Source organism: Tupaia chinensis, unplaced genomic scaffold (assembly GCF_000334495.1).
Source record: "Tupaia chinensis unplaced genomic scaffold, TupChi_1.0 Scaffold000455_1, whole genome shotgun sequence".
Lineage (NCBI taxonomy): Eukaryota > Metazoa > Chordata > Mammalia > Scandentia > Tupaiidae > Tupaia > Tupaia belangeri.
The window spans coordinates 620,682-640,413 of NW_006159963.1; the positions used below are offsets into that span (position 1 = coordinate 620,682).

The following is a 19,732-nucleotide window of genomic DNA, read 5'->3' on the forward strand; positions in this document are numbered from 1 at the left end:
AGCATTAGGAATGCCCCTGTGTTGCTGGTGGGAATGCAAAATGGAAAAGTCTTTGAAAAGCTTTGAAGAGAATCTATGGAAGTATCTTACGAGGTTAAGCATATTTACAAAATAACTCACTTGTAAGCCATACTTAGAAAGTCACCTATAATCACCCATACAACCCAACTCCTAACATTGATGCAAGGGAAAGTAAAACATGTCCATACAAAACTGTGTACATATGTGTACATGGCAGCTGTATTCACAACATTCCCAGGTGGAAGCCAAATGTTATCAACTGGTGAATGGATAGACAGATTTTGGTACCTCCATACTATAAATGAGATTAAATACAAATACGAATGTATACAACAAACAACATGGATGAACCTTGAAAATATGTTATATAAAGAAGTCAAATTCAAAAGACTATGTAGAGATCCGGACCTAAAGAATAGAGGATTTTACACAACGCAGCTCAACACTCAATACGGTATAACAATACTACATAATTCTATTCTTTTTTTAAAAAAATTAATTTGTTTATTTATTTTAATTTGACTAGAGAGGGATAGAAAGAGAAAGAGAAATAGAGAGAAGGAAAGAGAGAAAGCAAGCCACCAGGTCTGGGCCTCAAACCACCAGCGGCCATGTGGGAGTCCAGTGCCCTTAATCACCACACCCCTGCTGTCCCCATACATGATTCTATTCTTATGAGATACTAAAACAGGCAAAACTAGGGTAAGTAGGTGTGTGTGGTGGTGAAAGCAGCTGGATCCCACATGGTTGACTGTGCCAGGTATGAGTCCCTGACCTGGTGGCTTGAAAAAACATGCCCCAAAACCCTAAAAAAGACGTTTCCTAGCGCAGAAACTTCTGCCATCTCGATTGTAGTGGTGGTCACATGATTATACACATTAACTAGGATTCATCCAGTTATACACTTAACTTAAGTGAATTTTATTGCATGTAAATAAGGTCTTGATTTTACAAGAGTTTTGTTATATGTCTGGGAAAGAATAACCTCATGGAGCGACATGAAAGGGGATTTGGATGAAAGGAGGAGAGGACAAAGGTCTTTCAGGCTGAACAAACAGAAAGCCACACTAGTTATTACTCTTTAAAAGTGAAATGAGCAGAGAACTATGGGCTTAATGAGTACAGTTGGTTTGGGACACGGAGCACAGCCAGCAAAGCCCTCGCCCCACTGCCCTAGGCTTCAAGGACACATTGTTCCCAACAAAGAATAGAAAGCAGATGTTTTATGTGGGGGCGGGCAGAGGGCAGCCTTGGCGAGGAGACCATGCTGGCTTTGGCAAGTCAGCAGTAGTGGAGCATTTCCCAACAGGTAACTTTTAACATGTGGGAGTAACGGAGGGCCTTAAGCCGGGTACAGACCTGGGTCCGGGGTGAATGGACTGGGTAACCTCTCAGACTCTGCAACTTCCTGCAAGTCCATGATTCAAATCTCTGCAGTCCTAAAGGCTGAAGCTTGAAGTCAAAGTCATAGAGGGAATAGAGGGTGAAAGTGATGGAGTAACAGGAATTCTGGGCCTTACCCAGGTGGTGAGGGGTGGTGTTCTTTTGGTGGCTGAGCATTCCTGGTATGTGAGCAGGGAAAATCTGTTGCAGAGGCTAGCATGCTGTATGGATGTAGGACTCATCCTGACGAGGATGCGTGGACTGTAACCAGCTACGAACGGCTGATGGAGGACTGGGGAGATTGGAGAGGCCTTCAGAGGCCTCCGTGGCCCACCAGGCTCTCATCCCCTCCTTGGAGTACATATGGGCTCTGGAGCTAGCTGTCTGGTTCAAACTCCATTTTGTCACTTTGTGTGCTGGGTGGGCAGCCCTGGGAGTTATTAGCCTCCCTGTGTTTCCATTTCCCCATCTGCAAAATGGGGATAATAACAATACCCTCCATATAGAGGTACAGTGAGGATGAAATGAGATAATCCATCAAGGGCTCGTGGTCGTTACCTGCTATTGCTGTAACAAAATACTGCAAAGCTAATAGCTTAAAGCAACACAAGTTTATTATCTTATAATTGTGGAGACCAGAAGTTCTAACATCAAAGTGTGGGCAGAGGGACCAGCAGTTGGCGTAATGGCTTTGTTGTTGGACTCCCATGTAGTCAACCGCGGTTCAAGTCCCAGACCCAGTGACTTAAACTCATGCTGGGCGTGTGTGTGTGAGTGCCCAAGATCTCGAGAAGAGAATGGAGGAGAAGGGATAGCGGTGTGGCCATCCCCCCGGGGGGTGATTTCTCGCATTCTGTCTCTCTGTCTTTCTAGAGAGCACATGCGCCCTATGGCCACCTGCATTCCTTGACTCACGGCTCCTTCCTCTCTTCTAGCATCTCCCACCCTCTGACTCTCCTGCCTCCCTCTTACGAGCAGGCTTACAGTTACAGCGTGCCCACCCAGCCCCTCTGAGGTAATCTCTCCCTCTCAAGATCCTTATGTTAATCACACCTGCAGAGTTTCTTTTGCCCTTTTATGGACCGAATGTGCTCCATCCTAACTCTAGCTCTCAGTTGGAAATCTGGTCTAACCCCCAGGATCTCAGAATGTGGAGACAGTCTTTAAAGAAGTCATGAAATTAAAATCGGGTCTTAGGCTGGGCCCTAATCCAGAATGACTGGTGTCTTTCTAAGAGATGTGGACACAGACTACGGAAGGAAGACCATGTGAAGATGGAGAAGACGGCTCTCTACACCAAGGACAGAGGCCTCAGAAGAAGCCAACCCCACCAGTACCTCGTCTAAAACTGCCAGCCTCCGGGATGATGAGGAAATATATTTCTGTTGTTTTTGCCATCTGGCTTGTGACGGTTTGTTATGGCAATCCTGGCAAACAGATATGGCCCAGCGAGGGTACACAGGGTCCAGGGAGTATGATGTGGATGTCTTGGGAGACAGGACTCTGTCCAGCACAGTGCTTAGTGAGTGTGAGCTGCTCGTAGGAGTATTACTATTATTAGAATTATTATTCTTGTAGGTTAAGTACTACCCCCCCTCCCCCATGGCTATCATAGACAGGTATATCAATTACTCCTCATATCTCAAACTTTTGATAACTTGGTCTATGAAAATTCATTTTCCCACTGAATTTCCTCAAGAAAGCAAGAAACATCCCTTAACTTTTCATTCTCTAAAACATCTACTACTAGGCAGGGCCAAAGCAGTTTTGCAGGTCCCTGCAACAGTGCTTTACGGCAGGCAGGGCTGGATTAACTTTGCTTCAACAGCGATGGGGGAGCCTAGTGAGTGGCTCACCCAAGGTCACTCCGACTTGGGAGCTGAGCAGGGTCTTCTCTGCCTTGAGATGAGGGCTGGTGAGGGCTTGCTGCTGACTCAGCATGTGGGATCCTCAGAACACCATGAGAAGGGTTTAGGGCTGGTCAGTGACGTGTGGGAGCCCTGGGGACTGGGCAAGGAAGAGCCCAGGAGCCTGGAATCCCTCTCCAGGGACCTTCCTCCCCAGCACAGAGGTCTTCCTTGACCCAAGGTGGCTTAACCCAAGGCCAGGCCCAAGGGACCTGTAGAGGGAGTCATGTTCGGGCTACCCAAGAGGAACTGGGGGGCCTGTCCTGGTCAGCCCTGGTGGACAGCTGGTGCCATAGGAGGCCCTGTGCAAGAGGCTTCACTGCTGGCAAACCGCTAAAAAGAAAAGTCATGGGGACCAGCAGGTGGCATGGTGGTTAAGGCGCTGGATACTCCCACATGGCTGACCACGGTTCGAGTCCTGGATCTGGTGGCTTGCTTTCTCACTTTCCTTCTCTTTCTCTCTGTGTCTCTCTCTGGTCAAATCAAAATAAAATGAATGAATGAATAAAAGCAAATAAATAATTAAAAAGAAAAGGACAAGTCATGACAGAATTTCCCGTGAGGAGGAAACAGAAGCAGAGTACGGAACCCCACCCCTGTGGGACAGTGCTGTCCTTCTGTCTGGGTCTGAGACGTCTCAGGGTGTTTGGTGTTCTCGGCCATCCTGGCTACTGTTCTTTTTGTGACGGGATCACAGAGGGTCCTGGTGGGAGGCACCCGCTCTGGGACTTGCAAGCCCCTGAGACTGTGAGTGGTAGAGGGGTACAGGGGCAAATGTCAATTCTGTGCAGTCACTGGGCAGCACAAAGTGGCCCTGAACGGGCTAGCTGCTCCCTGCCCTGCTGGGCTGGGCACAAAGCTTACTGAGGTCCTGGGTGCCTGGAGGGGCTGCCTCTGCACAGGCCTCAGCTGGTGCTGAGGGGAGGGACTCTGTAGTCACAGGAGTACTCGGTCAGCCGAGTTACTGCCCCACAGTTCCTGCCCTCCTCCATAACTGAGCTGGTTTCCTCTCTGCCAACCCCTGCTCAGCTCAATTGCCACCTCCCCCAGCAAGCCCTCCCTGCTTGATTCTCCTGGTTGAAAGGAGTATTACTTATTCTTGTTCTTCCACATCACTTGGCGGAGTCTAGCACTTAAGGCTGACTGTAATTTAAACATGCATAAAACATTTGTGAGGAGACTCCCCCCTCCAGAGGCTACATAGAGATCAATAGGCCTAGGAGGCAGGAGCTGGCACCCCACTTAGGCCCCCACTTCCTATGTGACTTTGGTCTAGGCACACCCACTCACTGAGCCTTGATACATCATTGGTCCATACAACAGGGACAGAATCATCGCCCACCACACGATTCAGGGATCGATGTGATTACAGATGCAGAGGTGTACAGGTTGGGGGCTCACTTCCAGGCATCGCACTTCAAGGAACACAGACAGATGGGAGCACACTTGCTCCAAATGTAGAGACTCAAAGGGGACATGGCTTGTATATTCCCACAGATGCAGGACTGGTATGGGGACAGGAGGTTGTTTTGCCTGTTGTGGCCCCTTTATAAAGGAGACAGACTCTGGCTTAGTTCAAATGAAATGAAAAAGGCTGCAACCAAGAGTTCCCCAAGATGGAAGTGGTCATGGCATGGAGCGGTGAGCTCTCTGTTATCAGAAGGACATAGAGCCACCACCAGGCAGGAACCCGGCAGAGAATAGAAAGTGGACTGGGCAGCTTGCACTCTTGTCATTTTCCGAGCCTTGATACATCACTGGTCCATACAACAGGGACAGAATCATCGCCCACCACACGATTCAGGGATCGATGTGATTACAGATGCAGAGGTGTACAGGTTGGGGGCTCACTTCCAGGCATCGCACTTCAAGGAACACAGACAGATGGGAGCACACTTGCTCCAAATGTAGAGACTCAAAGGGGACATGGCTTGTATATTCCCACAGATGCAGGACTGGTATGGGGACAGGAGGTTGTTTTGCCTGTTGTGGCCCCTTTATAAAGGAGACAGACTCTGGCTTAGTTCAAATGAAATGAAAAAGGCTGCAACCAAGAGTTCCCCAAGATGGAAGTGGTCATGGCATGGAGCGGTGAGCTCTCTGTTATCAGAAGGACATAGAGCCACCAGGCAGGAACCCGGCAGAGAATAGAAAGTGGACTGGGCAGCTTGCACTCTTGTCATTTTCCAATTCTAAAAAACATCTTAAGGCATTATTGTGAGCCTCTGGCACCAACACCAGCTTTCTTTTCACCTTCTTGAAAGGAAGAGAACAAGAGAAACTGCCCATGTGGGGTCTGAGCAGACAGACTTGAATGTTACTTTCCAACTGTTGGGTCATCTCCTACTTCATTGTCACTTCTTCAGAATGATCTTGCCAGGCAAAAACCAAGTCTCTAGCCAGGTCACATTAGTCCTTTAATATTTACTTCTTACATTAGATAATCAGCCCATGGCTCCAGGCTCCTCTTAGGGAGACATTAATCTAATGAAGTCAGAGGATGCGGACAAATTGCCGTGAGGGTGGGCACCTTTGGGCTTAATGGGGCTGCTCTCCAGCCGGGTCCCTCTGCCCTGCCTCCACTTCCCAGGTTTCTGCAAACACAGGAATTACCACATATGCAAAGTGTTGATTTATAATCAGCTGCTTTCTTTTGGTCAGAAGTCCCCTAAAGTTCCCATCAGGGGCAGGAGCCAGAGAAGTCCCTGGCCTTTCCACTGCATGAGCTCTGTGCAGGTGATGAGACCTCTGACTCACCCTGCACCCCTAACCCTGCCGAGGGAGGGGTGGTAATGGCTGCATTAGGTAGGGATGCTGGTAGGGAGGGCAGAGGTTGGTTCTTCTTGGAGGTCTGCCTGCATCAAAGAGGATTCTTGCCCCCAAACACAGGCAGCACCCTCTCCCCCACCAAGGCCTGTTAGAATACATTTGGTTTACCACAAGCAGTTCAAACTGCTCTGTAGGGCCCCAGGAGTCCCCAGAGTCCCTCAGGGCTGGAATAGGCAAACCCAGACGACAGGGCTCCAGGCTCCAACCGGCACTTCTGCTTTCACCTGATTTTACTTTCACCAGGCTGAAAAATTAAAGCCCTTGGATTGAGAGAGTTAAAAATATCTCTTATCTACATAATCTGTGTGCAATGAATATGCAACAACTGTATGACTTGTTAAGAGGAAAGAATGGAACAAGTTGAAAACAGTAGTGCTGGTATATTCAGGCAGGCAGGGCCTTGGGCAGCATCGGCTCTCCCCCTCCCTTTGCAGGTGGTACACAAGGCCCATGGGAAGTGAGGGGCTGCTCTGTCTCACTGCTAGTCCATGACACTAGCCAAAGAGGGAGGCCCAGAAAATTATTCTGAGGATCCACATATTAACTTAACTCAGCCGTTGTGTAAAATAGAAAGTTCCAGGAAAACACATTTGATCCTTATTATTCCCTGAGGGCTTCCCAGAGGAAGAGGTGTGCTGAGAAGGGGAAGGGAAAGCCCTCACAACCAGCTCTGTGGGTAGGAAATTGCCCCAGTCCCGGAATGGCAGGTATTAGCAACAGAACGGACTAGAACGGAGCCAGATGGTAAATATTTGGGGCTCTCTGTTGTAAGTACTCAGCTCTACCATTGTGCCCAGAGAGCAGCCACAGACAATACATAAATGAGCAGCATGGCTGTGTACCAATAAAACTTTATTTATGGACGCAGAAGTCTGAATTTCATATAATTTTCATGTGTGCCAAAATATCATTCTTCTGATTTTTTTCCCAACCATTTAAAAATAGAAAAAGCATTTCCAGTTGAAAGGCAGACCAAAACAGGTGGTGAGTAGAAGGCTATAGTGTATAGCCCCTTGGTTTAGATTTATTCTCCCACTGAATCTGTCACAGACCACCAAGGTGTGGGTAAGACATGTCCTCACTGCGGACATCAACCTCCTCATGCTTATAAAGTGAATTCAGTCTAGACTGAAGACAAGGAGGGAGGCGCGTGCTTGGGGCCAAGCAGGCAACTGCCTACTGGCTGCAACCTGGATGAATCAAGAAAATGAACAAATAACCCTTTCCTGTCTGTACCAGCATACCTTCTCCTGAGTCATAAGACTTCCTGGGCTTCCGGATTGAAGGTCGTTCCCTCTGCATTTGGGGCAGATCCGATCCTCACCATTCCTGGGGAAACAGGAACAATTCTTTATGAGGCCCTATGACTCCTAGGCACTCTCTGCTCTCCAGACAGCTCCAGAGGCCTACACCCTGCCCAGCGCGGTGGCTGGTATCAATGACAGAGCGGGCCCATGACTGGAGCCACCATTCTCAAACCTCAGAAGCACTAAGCATCCATTGGTTTTTCATGGTTTGCGGTGAGCTTCTTTGTCAGTTGAACCTGACCTGAGTTGACCAGAGACTTAGCTAGAACTTACTTGCTCCATGGTTTTAGTATGAATAGTATGTCTAGTGTCATGGACTAGCGGTGAGACAAACTATTCTCTACAGCAACCTGAGTATGATTATAGGCTGCTGCCCCAATCCCTGCTAGAATCACACAGTGCATCGACTTGCTTTTCTAAAATCAGAAAGAATTCTGTATTCCTAAGCACATCTGACCCAGGAGTTTAGACAAGGGATTTGGACCTGTAACTATATTTGCTCTTTTCAGAGACCTCTATGTAGCCTTGGTTTCTTACTGTGGGGAATCACAGGTGGATTGCGGCCTGTTGGAATAAGAAGGGGCTCAGAAGCCACCTAACCTGGAGGTTCTAACACAAGTGGAGGTCAGATTGTTACTGTGACATATGGGCAGGTGTGTTTTATAAAGTGCCCATGTGATTTTAATTTATAATGAGAGCTACTGACCGCACCCATTTTACAGGTGAGGAAGCTGAGGCTCTGGCAGGCATGTGGATTGGCCAAAGTAGAGTGAGCCAGGAGCAGAACTGGGCAGAAAGCTCCTCCAGCCTCAGGCTGGGCCCCAAACCTCCTCCCTCTTCTGCCGGGTTTGGACAAAGAAGGAAGGAAGCCGAAAGGCCGCCACAAAAACCAGAGATGAACTCAGAACAGTGAGTTGGATGGTAAAACCCACCAAGCTTGGCCCCTCCACCCCCACCAGGCCTTTTCACTGCCACAGCCTCCCTTTGTCACTGAACTGAACTTCCCACAGGCTTGATTCAGTTTCTTCATCTTCTCAAGCTGTAAAAGCCCCAAACAAAAGGTCATTCTGGGGGAGGGATGTGTGGTATTTTAAGGGCAGATTTGCTGTTACTAAGATATATTTTTAGAAAAAAATTTGTTCTTCATTAAAAAAAACAGAGGCATATTTGTAGGAACCTGACCTGGGGCAAAGGGATCTGATCTCTTTAATAGTCCTGCCTCCTCATTTGTAAAATAGGATAACAATAGTACCTACCTCCCCCTCATTCCAGGACCCAGGGAAAGACTTGGCCTGCAGCAGGTGGGCCACATGGCTTAAGGAGGGACGCTGATGACTGCACGGATGTCACATCTTTCTGGGTTCTTTATATTTTAAATGTCAATGTACACATTATAGCTATAGCTGTATCTTTGTCCCCTTTAAAAACATTCCCAGTAAACAATATGAGGTGATGGGCGGGATTGTATAAGGAGCTATTTCTGTCCAACAGTTTGCCACTTCCCAGGGCAGTTTGTATTTGTTATTGTAAGAACTTTTCTGAATATCATTATTATTATTATTATTTTAATTGTCAGGGGATGTATGCACTTGTAGGGAGAGACAGGCAGAGAAAGGGAGAGGGAGGAAGCACCCCCACTGGGGTTTGGTCATGTGCAATCCTTCTCCATCGTGTCAGGATTTGGGGCATGTGTGCACATGTACCTGGTGTGTTCTCAAGCCACCAGGCTGAAATTTGAACTGCAGTTGGCCATGTGGGACCCAGCTCTCTTAAACACAAGGATATGGGGCTAGTCCTCGAATATTATTAACTTGGTCTCATAACAATACTACAGGCCAGAAAATAACTTTATATGTAAGGTAGCTGAGGCTGAGAGACAGTACAGTGTCACTGACCACATGCTAATAAGCAGCGTGATCGGTCCAGTGGCCCTGCCTGGGAGATGGGGGCCCTTCTGCAGTGAGAGTATCTGGGCTACTTCTCCTTCCACCAGCAGCCAGAGGGGGGAAAGAGAGCCCCAGAGAGGTGGAGTCACCTACCTCGGTCACTTGCTCCTCTCCCCTTCGCCTCCCGTTGGCCCCTCTCCGACACCTTCTTCCCATCCACCCAGTACCTCTCTGTTCCCTCACCTTGGGTTCTCAGAGAGGCAGGCTGAGCAGCAGAGGGCCTTGGGCTCCGACGGATCCTGGCAGGTGGTGGCGGGGCACCCGAAGGGAAACTCATTCTCATCAGGGGCTGGCCGGGGGCTGCTAGCTGAGCTGGAGGCCATTCCGGAGTCCCTGCCTGGACAGAGGGCCCGTCTGAGCTCCTCCAGGGCAGAAGAAACGACCGTGGGGTCTGTGACGAGAAGAGAGGCGAGTTCTGGCCTGGGCCACCCTTTCTGGTGAGCAGGAGTCTCTGATGATTTTTTCTTCTCTCTGGCTTGTGTGGTTCAACGTCACAGCTGAGTCACACCAGGGATGGGGCAGGAATTACCCTCTGTGGTGAAAAAAGTCCCCAGGATGGTGACTGAAGTCTTTAGGAGTGTCCAGTCAGTTAGCAGAGTGAGAAAGAGCAAGAGTGCGAGTCAGAGAAAAAGAACCATGTCACACACTTTCAGGAACCCAGTGGAGTTCCCTTGTCGGAGAACCACAGGGTGCGCTGGCTCCCCCTACCTCCTCCAGGGCACCTTGGCAGAGAGGGCCACAGCTGGTCACGCATCTGAGCTCCCTGGGACCTCTGAGCAGCTTGGGACTCTGGGGCGGCTCACCTTCCTGGGGGGAGTGCCTTGGGTTCTGGAGGCAGGTACAAACACTCAAATGCTAGGTGCTCTGCCTTATAGAGTGTGTGTGTGACTTTGGGAAAAAGTCATTTCCTCATAGTGGGTCTGAGTTACTCCATCTGTTAAAAAAGAAAAAAGAAGTTGCAATAGATGGTCTCTGGATTCTCAGGTTCCGGGGCCCTCTAACCAAGACAAACGGAGGCAGCAGGAAGGCCTGCCTGCGGCTTTCCACGTCACCCATGGTGATGGCGTCAGACCCTCCCTTCCTTTGAGGTTCAAGGCCTGAGGACCACAAGCTCCTCAGGGCCCACCCCCCACGATCTTGCTCAGGAAGTCATAGGTGGCTGCATGCTTGGGTCAGGCGCCACCACTTCCCTGCCCCAGGAGAACAAAGCCATAAACAAACACACGTTCTTGGGGAGTGAGTCTCAGCAGTCAAGTGGACCTCCATCTGTGTTAGCAGAAAAAGTGAACCGTGCAAGGGATGGACTGCCAGACCTCCTGGCTGGTCTGCTTCTGCAGGGCAGTGTATCCCCTATGAATCTCTCCAACAACCTGCAGGATTGCTTCTGCATCCACCTGGAGGCCTGAGGAGCAAGAGGCCTGGTCCAAAGTCACACAACCTCTGGTAGTGGGGCGAGGCTCACACTGAGGCTGGGAGACGCTAAGTTCGGTGTTCTTCTACCCATACGAGAGGGATGAAAGCAAGGTGCTCAGGGAGCCTATGGAGCCTGGGATGGAGGTGAGAGCACCCAGCTTTTCTCATCTACAAGTAGAAAAGTATCCTTGTGCATCTTCCTATTGTGCCTTGCTCAGTTCCTACAGGGGGAACTTCCATGATGGATACAAATCCTAGGTTTTAAGGTCAGACAGATCTGAGCTGAGCTCCTGGGTCCCACCACTTACTGACCATGGGTCCTGGGACAAGGCCCTTAACCCCTGGGACCCTCAGTTTCTGCATCTGTAAAGTAGGGCTAATACCTCCCTCACCCAACTGCTGTTGTGACTAAATGAGGTTGTGGGGGAAAGCCTGACAAGGGCATGGCCCACGTGAAGTACCCTGACATTTTACTCAAATGATCCACAGCCTTTCCAGCTCCTCAAAATCCCGCCAGGGGTGAAAATGGTAATTTTTGCTTATCTAGCTACTGTCTTCACATCTACCAACTTCACTTGAGCCTTGCAGGTAGGCAAGGCGAGTGGGATGTTGTCCTCTGACCCTAGATACATTCGGCTGGCCCCCTCCCTGGAATGAAGCGAGGGCTGCCAGGGGCTGCTGGCTAAGAGGACCCCACAACCTAAGGCTGTGGTTTAAGTCGGGACCCTCCCTTCACCTGGGCTGGGCTGCTGGCCCACTCAGCAAGCAACCCGGAGGCTGATGTCAAGTCTACCAGAACTGTACGCCTTTAACCACACACGCTGACCTGCAAACATTCTGGCATCATTTCTTTCCTCTGGTTTAGAACAGAGGAGGCACTCCAGACATCTCTCCATCCAAGTTCTGGGTCCCTCTCTCTCCTCTGTCTTCAGTGCTTTCCTCTCTACCAGCTCCTTCTCATCAGCATCAAGATGCCTAAACTGTTCTGTTCACAGTGAAAAATGGCAAGGGAACCAGCAGTTGGCGTAATGGCTATGTCGCTGGACTCCCACGTAGTCAACCGTAGTTCGAGTCCCGGACCCAGTGGCTTAAACTCACGCCGGGCGCGTGTGTCTGCGTGCCCAAGATCCCGAGGGGAGAATGGAGGAGAAGGGATTGCGGCGTGGCCATCCCCCCTGGGGGGGTGATTTCTCACTTTCTGTCTCTCTGTCTCTCTCTGTCTGGCGAGTGCACGCGCCCTATAGCAAAAACCTCTTTCAAAAAAAAAAAAAGGCAAGAACCACTTTTTAGAGCTGTGATGAGGACTCTCACAGACACCATCTCATCTAGTTTTCATGGAGCCCTATGAAGCAGGTATTGCCAACATCATCCCCATTTTACTGATGAGAGATTGCAGGCACAGAGAGATTCAGTAGCTTCTCAAGGTCTCCGGCTGCTGGGTGAGGACCCCTGGATCTAAGACTCCACGCTCATCCTAAATTCCTCTCCCACATCTACTCCCTCTTCATTTAAAAGTAGAGCCTCTAAAAGGTAAGTTTTAATGGTTATAAATACTGAGGTCGGGACCAGCAGATGGCACAATGTAATGTCGCTAGACTCCCACGTGGTCCACCGCAGTATGAGTTCTGGACTCCAAGGCTTAAAACTCATGCCCGGCGTGTGTGAGTGCGTGACCAAGATCCCGAGAGGAATATGAAGAAGGGATTGAAGGGTGGCCATCCCCCCTAGGGGGTGATTTCTAGCTTTCTATCTCTGTCTCTGTCTCTCTGGCAATCGCAGGCACCATGTAGCAAATATCTCTCTACAAACAAAACAAAACAAAACTCTCTCTCTCTCTCTATATATATACATACACACACACACACACACATATATATATAGATATACACATATATATATAATTTTGAGGTTACCAAACGCCTTGTCCGGTTTTTAACCAACCAGGTCTCTGACCAGCACCTGAGCCCTCCCTTCCTTCCCGCACATCCTCGAGGGAGCTACCCACTGCGTCTCTGGCTACTCCTTGTCCGGTCTCCATGACCCCTTTCTCTTCCATCCTCAACCTGTCTCTCTACGCCATGTGTCGGCATTTCCCCGGTCTCCCACTTGCTCCTCCCTGCGCACTCAGTCCCGACCCCGCCTCCCCTGGGCAGCGTCCGGGGCCGCCCTCACCAAGGCTTTGGGTGCCCAGCTGTTGGGGCCCTCGCGGCCAGCGCAGCGCTGGGACCAAAGCAGAGCCCGCGATTGCTCAAGGGTGAACGAAGCCAGGGGTGGCTTCGGCGCCCGCGGAAGGGCTGGGGCCGTATGTCCTGGGCCAGGCTTTGCAGCCGCGGATTCAACTCCCAGGCCCGGGTTAGGTGGGTTCCTGGGGAGCCCCCACCCAAGCGAGCAAGAGCCGGCGCAGCTGGGCGGGAGCGCTGGGTGCGAGGTCGGGAGCTTCCGGTCGGTCCCAGGGCAGGGATGGGCGAGGGTGCAGGGCAACCAACCTCTGCGCCATCGCCGCCTCCTTCCCGCGGCTCTGCCGGGGGCTTCCGGTGGAAAAGGCGGACGTGGCGGAAGCTGGGAAGGCCGACCTTGAGGCCGAGAACCTGTTCCAGAGGCCGCCCAGGGGAGGGGCGAACGCTCCCCTGACGGAGAAACTGAGGCTGGACGCCAGGTGTGCAGCGTCGCGACACTGTGCTCCCATGGTAACTAAGACGCTAAACTCCGCTCCACTGGGTGCAGCGCGGGCACGTTAAGTACCATCACTGCCCTGTCAGTACCATGCTCCCTGCATACACGAGGCACACCTGGAACCTGAACCCCACGCTGGCCCCCTGTCGAAACCCTGCTTGGGGATGAGGCGAAAAGCAGCAACATCTCGGATTCCTTACAGCAAACCTAGCCCACTGCCAGCTCTCCAAGCTCACCACCAGGCTGGCGTACTCAGGAGAGCTGGCGCCGGTTGTGTGGGCGATGTGCTTTGACAGAACTGCGTGTTTCCAAGGACCCATTTCTGTTTTCATCTAAACACACGCGCTGGGCCACTCATTCCCTATGCACTGGTATATTGATCAAAATACTGGGGGAACTTGGTGTTGGGGCAGAATTTTAGCTTAAAAGGTGACAAACGTTATTGTTGTGAACCATCAATTTGTAAGACCTATGGCAGAGGGAAGAGTAAGGCTGCCCGGGGTGTCGGTTTTGTTTTGTTTCAAGTCCTCAGAGATGCCCATTAAATTCTTTTTAGGTGTTAGGCCTCCTTTCCCTTGTCTAGACTCTCAGCCGGACTGTAAAAGCAAGAAAGTGACTTTTACTACTTTGGTTGTAAATTCTGAGATGCTATAATCTCCACTCACCCTCCACCTTCTGGCAGGGAGGGCACTGCTGCAGGCCGGAGTGTCCATTGGTACAAGGTGGATCTCAGGATCTCACCTGCAGGGAGATGCCTGCTGTGGAAAAGCAGAGGGCCCCAGGAGCCTGAGAGGATTTCTGCCATCTGTGGGCAGTTGAGCAGATGTGGCCTCTGGTGTATTTCAATTCTAAGGGAAAAAAAAGACAGAGAAACTTCCTTTAGTCTCTGGTTTAAAAATCCATTGATCCTGGGTCTAATCTGCACGAAGCGAAGTAACTCAAGGATTTGGGACCCATGAGAGCAGTTCTCTGGTTCACCTCCCTCCCTCCCCACCCGTTTCCTGCCCCAAGCCAGGGTAAGTGAAGAGAGCAATCTGACCTCACTCCCTTCATGTGCCACATCCTGTTTTCAGATTAATGAGCTCATTTGCTGGAAATTTACCAAGGGAAATAGTTTAATTTTGGAAAGTACCAAAAACTTATCTGTGGTCACTTGGCTTAATTTGGGGGGCTCCTGAAATAGAGGGGGCATCACCAGAGAACCTCTGAATGCCCAGGGAACAGTCAGGCTGCAGAAATCGAAAGTCCAGCCCAATGAGGCTGCACCTGACTCAGAAAGGAAATAAAACCCTTTGGAGACCACTCATCTCTGCCAAATAGATTTTTTTTTTTCCTAAAAATAAGTTTAAAAAAGAGAAACAGGCCATCTGTCCAAGCCTTAGATCTTGTGGTCTGTGATTGGGCCGAGAATGAGGAACAAGCAAGCATAGGGAAGGTAATGTTTGAGCCCCAGCCCTCTCTGGTCATCCATAGCTGTCAGCTTGTTCTCAGAAGGCCCGGAAGGCTTTCACTCCCCAGCTCTGCCCCAGCCCTTCAGCTGTCAGACCTTTGACACTGAAGTTGTCTGCCTGACCTGGTAGCCTTTTGAGTTTGTGGCTCTTGCAAAGGAGCTAAGGAGCGAAGGCTGGGAGGATTCTAGATAAAGATTTGTGAGCTGTTCTGCTTTGAAGATGGTAGACATTTCCCAAGACTATCTCTAAGCATCCAGATACCTCCTGGTCTGCCCTGTTCCCTAGAATAGGGATTATACACTGATCTAAGATGCAGAATAGGAAAATGGTGAAAACTGACAAGGCCCTGACAGTACAGTACTCAAATGAAAGGAACTGTACCTTCCTTCTCTCCACCCCCATTTGAGATCTTATAGGAACCAGAATGAGCACTGGACTGGTAGTCAGGGCACTTTTGTTCTATTTTGTTTTGTTTTCCTGGCTATTTGAGGTTGGAAGAGATAAATGAATGAGCACTTAAGCAATAATTGAAGAAATAATAGTTCATAATTTTTTGTTTTATTAGCAGAAAATTATCCTAAAGATTATGGAATGAATTGGACTTTTCAGGCTTTGTGTTAGCTGTAGGAATGCCTTTGAAAAATCTCTCTCATGGAGTCCAAATACACAAACTAAACAGAAGCAGAGATGCTTGGCTAGGCCGAGCAGGCCACCAAGAGCCTCTGCACTGGTCTACTCTCCTCCCCACCTTGACCTCAGAGCCCTTGGTCCCCACAGAACCCTGCAATTTGAAAATCTCAGTCCTAATTTGATGTTCTCAGGTCCCAGATGTGGAAATGGGGATTCACTCCATGGCTTGCTTGCCTTTGCATGCTTACCATTCAATCTTTTTTTCAACAACGGCACCTTTACGTGGGCCATAGTTCAGGATCCTGGTAGCTAAGGGACTAGACAAGGGAGAGATTACACTGACCTGGGCCATCTGCCCTCCAGGGGGAAGCAGGGTCAGATGGGAACCTAAACATCTGGAGAACTGGGGTCAGTGGTTGTGGTAAAAATAACAATAGTGACTACCTTGAATTTTATGTCAGACACAACTCTAATCACATTATATGCATTGCTCTGTTTAATCTTTATAAAACTACCAAAAATGATTAAAACAAACAAACAACAAAAAAACAAAACTACTCTCTCTTTTCCAGGTCAAAACTAAGACTTTAAAAGTTAAATAATTCGGAGGGCCAGAGGTGGCACAGCAGTAAAACGTATTGCTCTGGCCCACATGGGAAGGTTACCCGTCTGTCCTTAGAGACTTCCCTGCGGAAGCTGGGTATGCTGAGTCCGTGATCTGGGCTGGCTGAGGCTGGGGGTGGATCTCTGTGTCAGAGCCCTGTTGGAAGAACTGTATCCCCCCCTGCCCCTTTTCTTCTCTCTTTATCTTTGTATTTTTTATCTTTATATTGTTCTGTCTCTCTCACTCATGGAATTAAAAGAAAGACATACATACATACATACCTACTTTGGTCAAGGTCAAGCAGCCAGTATCTGGCAGCATTGGGAGGCAGAGAACAGTCACCTGAAGGATTTGTGTGTTTTTCCTGCTGTTCAGACCAAGTTGAGCTTTTACCTGGTTTCCTCACTGGCAAGTCTTCAGTTATTCTCCTACTCTGGGCCTCAACTTCCACATTTGTCAGGTGACAAGGATGGGATAGATACCCTCAGCCTCCTTTGCAAGCTGACACTCTTGTTTTACAAAATTCATACTTGGGATACGGATAGGTGATGTGGGGCCACCTGACTCTGATCCCTGTCCAATACACCGGCCCATTCTTCAGCCTCTTAATCTTTGACAATTTTTTTTTGAGAGGTTTTTGTGCTCGCCAGACAGACAGAGACAGAGAGATAGAAAGCGAGAATTCACCTCCCAGGGAGGACGGCCACACCGCAATCCCTTCTCCTCCATTCTCCTCTTGGGATCTTAGGCACGCACGCACATGCACCCGGCGTGAGTTTTAAGCCCCCAGGTCCTAGACACAAACTGCAGTCGACTACGTGGGAGTCCAGTGACATAGCCATTACGCTAACTGCTGGTCCCAATCTTTGACATTTCTTGAGTAAGAGATGGATCCGTGAGTCATCCTGATCTACATTTCCATTTAAGCCTGGGGAGTTTTTTGGAGAGCAGGTTAGCAGAGAAGGAAATGGAGTGTCCCGTCTTGGGGAGGCAGGGCAGCATAGAGGCATGATGAGGACAGTGGGCCGTAGTTGCAGCCATTTTCACAGACTTCGGCCAGCACATTTATCAGACACTTGTAATGCATTAGGCATAAGCGTGGCCCCAGGTCATCACTGTGAGTGAGCCCGATGAGGGTCCTCATCTCCCACACCTGGAGCAGAGACAGGACTAAAGCAGGCAAGGGAATGAGTGGTATGGTCAGCTAATTACAGCCACGTGGCGACCACGTGGGCGTGCTCCTGAATGCCAGAACCCTGGGAATGTGGGGCTTGGACTGGGCTAGTGCGCCCTCCACTTATTCAAACCCATTGCGCCCTTTTGGCCCTGTGTCCTTTCTTCCATTCCCAGCAGCACACTCTGCCTCTGTCATACCCAAGACTTGTAGTCAGTACAATTTGTGTGCAGCTTTCTTGTACACATCATCTTTTTTTTTTTTTTTTATTTTGGAGAGGTTTTCGCTATAGGGCGCATGTGCTCGCCAGACAGAGACATAGAGACAGAAAGCGAGAAATCACCCCCCAGAGGGGATGGTCACGCCGCAATCCCTTCTCCTCCATTCTCCTCTCGGGATCTTGGGCATGCACGCACACATGCCTGGCGTGAGTTTTAAGCCACCAGGTCCGGGACGTGAACCATGGTTGACTACGTGGGAGTCCAGCGACAGCCATTACGCTAACTGCTGGTTCCCTGTACGCATCATCTTAATCTCCTCAAATAACTTCTGATTCCTGAACCAGGAAATTGAATTGAACAGATGATTCTAGGTTATCAGCAGTCTACTAGATTAAAAGATCAAATGGTCCTGAGTTCTTCAACCCGGCTCAGTGTTTCCCTGCAGTGCCTCACATACAAAGAAATAGATCAGCCCCACTAAGTGTCTGGGAATACAGGCTCACGCCGCTGTGCCTGGCTTTTAGGTTGGACTAGGAATCAAACCTGGGCTTCCCATTCGGGCCTACAGAGCACAGCCTCTCAGCAACACGCACCACTGAAGCTGGGCCTCCATCTTGGTTCTCCTTACACCTGTTATAACTAGCAAATTTTTATTTATTTTTTTGGAGAGGTTTATTTTTGCTATAGGGCTTGTGCGCTCACAAGAAAGACAGAGAGAGACAGAGAGAGAGAAAGTGAGAAATCACCCCATGCCACAATCTCTTCTGCTTCGCTCTCCTCTCGGGATCTTGGGTATGCGTGCACATGTGCCTGGCGTGAGTTTAAGCCACCGGGTCTGGGACACGAACCACGGTCAAGTGTATGGGAGTCCTGCAATGTAATTATTACATCATCTCCTGGTCCCCTAGCAGCAAAAGTTTGAAAACACATCTGGATCTGTTTGTTCAAGGGAGTTTCTATGTCTGGTGATTTTTCCTATCTCAATAGATTTCCTGGTTTTAAGAAAAGAAACAATACTTCTAAAATTCTTTGATTTGTAATCACCAAGCTGCCCTGGGGTTTTTCCAATTGTCTAAGGGACTGGTTACTTTGAAGGGGCAATGGAAATTTGATTTTATTAAAAAAGAATTGTTTAATTTTATTATTAGTATTATTATTTTTAATTTGCTACAGGCCATGTGCACTAACTAGAGAGAGAAAGGGTAAGAGAGAAAGAGAAAATGAGAAAGCCAATTACCATGTTGAATTGTGGTCAGTCATGTGGGAGTCCAGTGCCTTAACTGTCATGCCACCCGCTGGCCCAGAAATTTGATTCTATTGGGGGTGTGACACCACAGTCAGGTGATGTGGTCCAGGAGAAGAGGGTGGTAGATGGAACCTTTGAGAAGGACGAGCTCTAACATGCCAATCATGAGAAGGGCATTAATACCAGGTTACCTACTGCCTCTCTTTGCCATCTCTGTCTACCCAGAGATGGGTGCTAAGAGAGAGCATTGCTGTGTATCAATTCCATCGTTCACGGATCTGGAAACAAAGACTTCCCTAGAGGGGGATTTGCTGGGCTGGGGCCTTGTTCTGGACTGTGGAACTGTCGCTCTTTCTTCATACTCACCTTTGTGAGACGTGTTTCCTGGGGGTTGTCTAGTGCAGGACAAGAAGAACCTGGTGTGCCTCAACAGCCAGCAACATCTGGCCTGATGGTCCTCATCCCACTTCCTCCCGAGGACTCAACCTGAGAGAAAGAAGTCAACAAACAGGAAGACTTCTTATTCAGGAGTCAGGAGCTGTGCTGCCGACGTCAACTGCAGGGCTGTGGGGAGAGACTGTCCCATTCTCGGCCTTTGTTTTACTTACCTGCCAACCGGGTGAATAACTGCAGAGGACTCCTCCAGCATGAGCCTTTTAATCACTTGAATTTTAATGATTCAGAATTAAGGGAGAAGGCACATTCTCAGCACCTGGCTCTGGGGCTGCTTTCCCCTTCTGGACCTGGGGTAGCACCAAGAAGCCCTGGAAAAGACGTTGAAAGCTTCCACCACACTACAATGCTGGTCTTTTTGGACTCTGCTCTTCCTTTTTTAAAAGGGAAGCTATGTAAAAAAGAAAAACTTCATCTGATGGATTTCTTTCAGAACATAAGCCAGGCAAATTCCCAGTGCAAGCCAAGGCTTGG

At 49.3% G+C, this 19,732-nt stretch overlaps 1 protein-coding gene across 8 annotated transcripts in view; it reads right to left on the reverse strand.

Annotated features, from left to right (window-relative positions):
- Window positions 1-19,732, reverse strand: part of TRAF1 (TNF receptor associated factor 1) — a 55,261-nt gene that overhangs the window by 17,874 nt on the left and 17,655 nt on the right. For 3 of the 8 annotated variants that reach the window (XR_003550562.1, XM_027774573.1, XM_027774571.1), the window contains exons 1-5: window positions 19,414-19,725; window positions 19,172-19,291; window positions 14,145-14,327; window positions 9,577-10,327; window positions 7,385-7,469 (exon numbers count right to left, since the gene is read on the reverse strand). Coding sequence is in view for 7 of the 8 variants with exons in the window: in XM_027774573.1 (XP_027630374.1) it covers window positions 7,385-7,469; window positions 9,577-9,716 (225 nt within the window). In the remaining variant the exon portion in view is untranslated. Of the gene's footprint in view, window positions 1-7,384; window positions 7,470-9,486; window positions 10,328-12,719; window positions 12,939-12,978; window positions 13,236-13,292; window positions 14,100-14,144; window positions 14,328-19,171; window positions 19,292-19,413; window positions 19,726-19,732 lie in introns of those variants that run through there. The other 5 variants (XM_014590512.2, XM_006155493.3, XM_006155494.3 and 2 more) reach the window with 5 other exon arrangements.